The 1,229-nt window shown below is 43.5% G+C and overlaps 1 protein-coding gene across 1 annotated transcript; it reads left to right on the forward strand.

Annotated features, from left to right (window-relative positions):
* Positions 1–39: 39 nt before the first annotated feature.
* On the forward strand, positions 40–216 carry SARC_16601 (hypothetical protein; the record flags this gene model as incomplete). The annotated part of the gene is made up of 1 exon (XM_014289291.1): positions 40–216. A coding segment is annotated over one exon (177 nt), but the record flags the coding sequence as incomplete, so codon positions are not given.
* Positions 217–1,229: the final 1,013 nt, after the last annotated feature.

Here is a 1,229-nt window from a genome sequence, read left to right on the forward strand (position 1 = left end):
CCTCATACCATATCATCTGTGCGCATCAGACACACTCTCATGCAGCTGCAGCGGTTGGATGCTCTTTCGCGGTCTCCCATCCAAGCTCACTGCAGTGAGTCTCTCAATGGAATGGTGACTATCAAAGCCTTCGAGTGTGCACGTGATTATATTGCTCGCAACTACGACATTGTGGACGAGAACACCGCTGTGTTGCTTGCCTTTACATCCAGCCAGGTGGGTGTATCTGTGTATATGTGATTGTGCATAGGTGTGTATGTGTGCATGTGTGCGTGTGTGTATATTTGTATGTGTGTGTGTGTGTATGCATCTGTGTGTGTGTATGTGTATGTGTGTGTGTGTGGGAGTGTGCATATAGGTATATGTGTATGTGCGCTTATGTGTATGTGTGTATCTGTGTGTGTGTATGTGTCATATGTGTAAGTGTACACATGTGTATGTGTGTATGTATGTTATGTGTGCACATGTGTACGTGTGTATGTATGTATGTGTGTATGTGTGTATGCTCTATATCACCAAATACCAGGCGTGTACACTCAGTGTAGTGTTGTTCTGCCTTAGATTCAGATGCACTATATACTCAGACCACAAGATTCCACTTCTCCCTTTGTTTATTAAGTACTGTTGTGATATCATGTCCACACGAATGCACACACGTGCAGATGTCCGCGCTACACATCTCTTGCTGGACTTAGGGTTCTGGGTTGGTGGGTTTTTGGATTTTAGTTTGGATTGCTAGACCCACAGGTACTCTCGCAACGGTGCAATGGCATTTCGTTTGCGGTACACTCTGCGCACGAGAATGTCATTGGAATGTGCATTGACATTCCACATCTACTCTGAGATCTACTCTGCATAAAACAGTCGTCTATACTCCTAAATTAATTGCATGAACTTTCACTTCGCCACGTACACGTATCTACCAACACTCAAGCTATTCCCCTATGCATTCCATGACCAACTTTGCGGTTTGCGGTTTGCGGTTACTCTTATCTGCTACAGCGATGGCTCGGTTTGCGGTTAGAACTCTGCGGTGCTGCGGTTACTTTGACGGTGGGATTGGTAGCATGGTTTAATAGAACTCAATTAACGGGAGGAACAGCTGGCCTAGCTATTCTCTGGTGTGTGAATTATATATATATACATGTATATATATATATGTGTGTGTGTGTGTGTGTGTGTGTGTGTGTGTGTGTATAGATAGTATATTTATGTGTATATATTTATAT

This window comes from Sphaeroforma arctica (assembly GCF_001186125.1).
Source record: "Sphaeroforma arctica JP610 unplaced genomic scaffold supercont1.8474, whole genome shotgun sequence".
Lineage (NCBI taxonomy): Eukaryota > Ichthyosporea > Ichthyophonida > Sphaeroforma > Sphaeroforma arctica.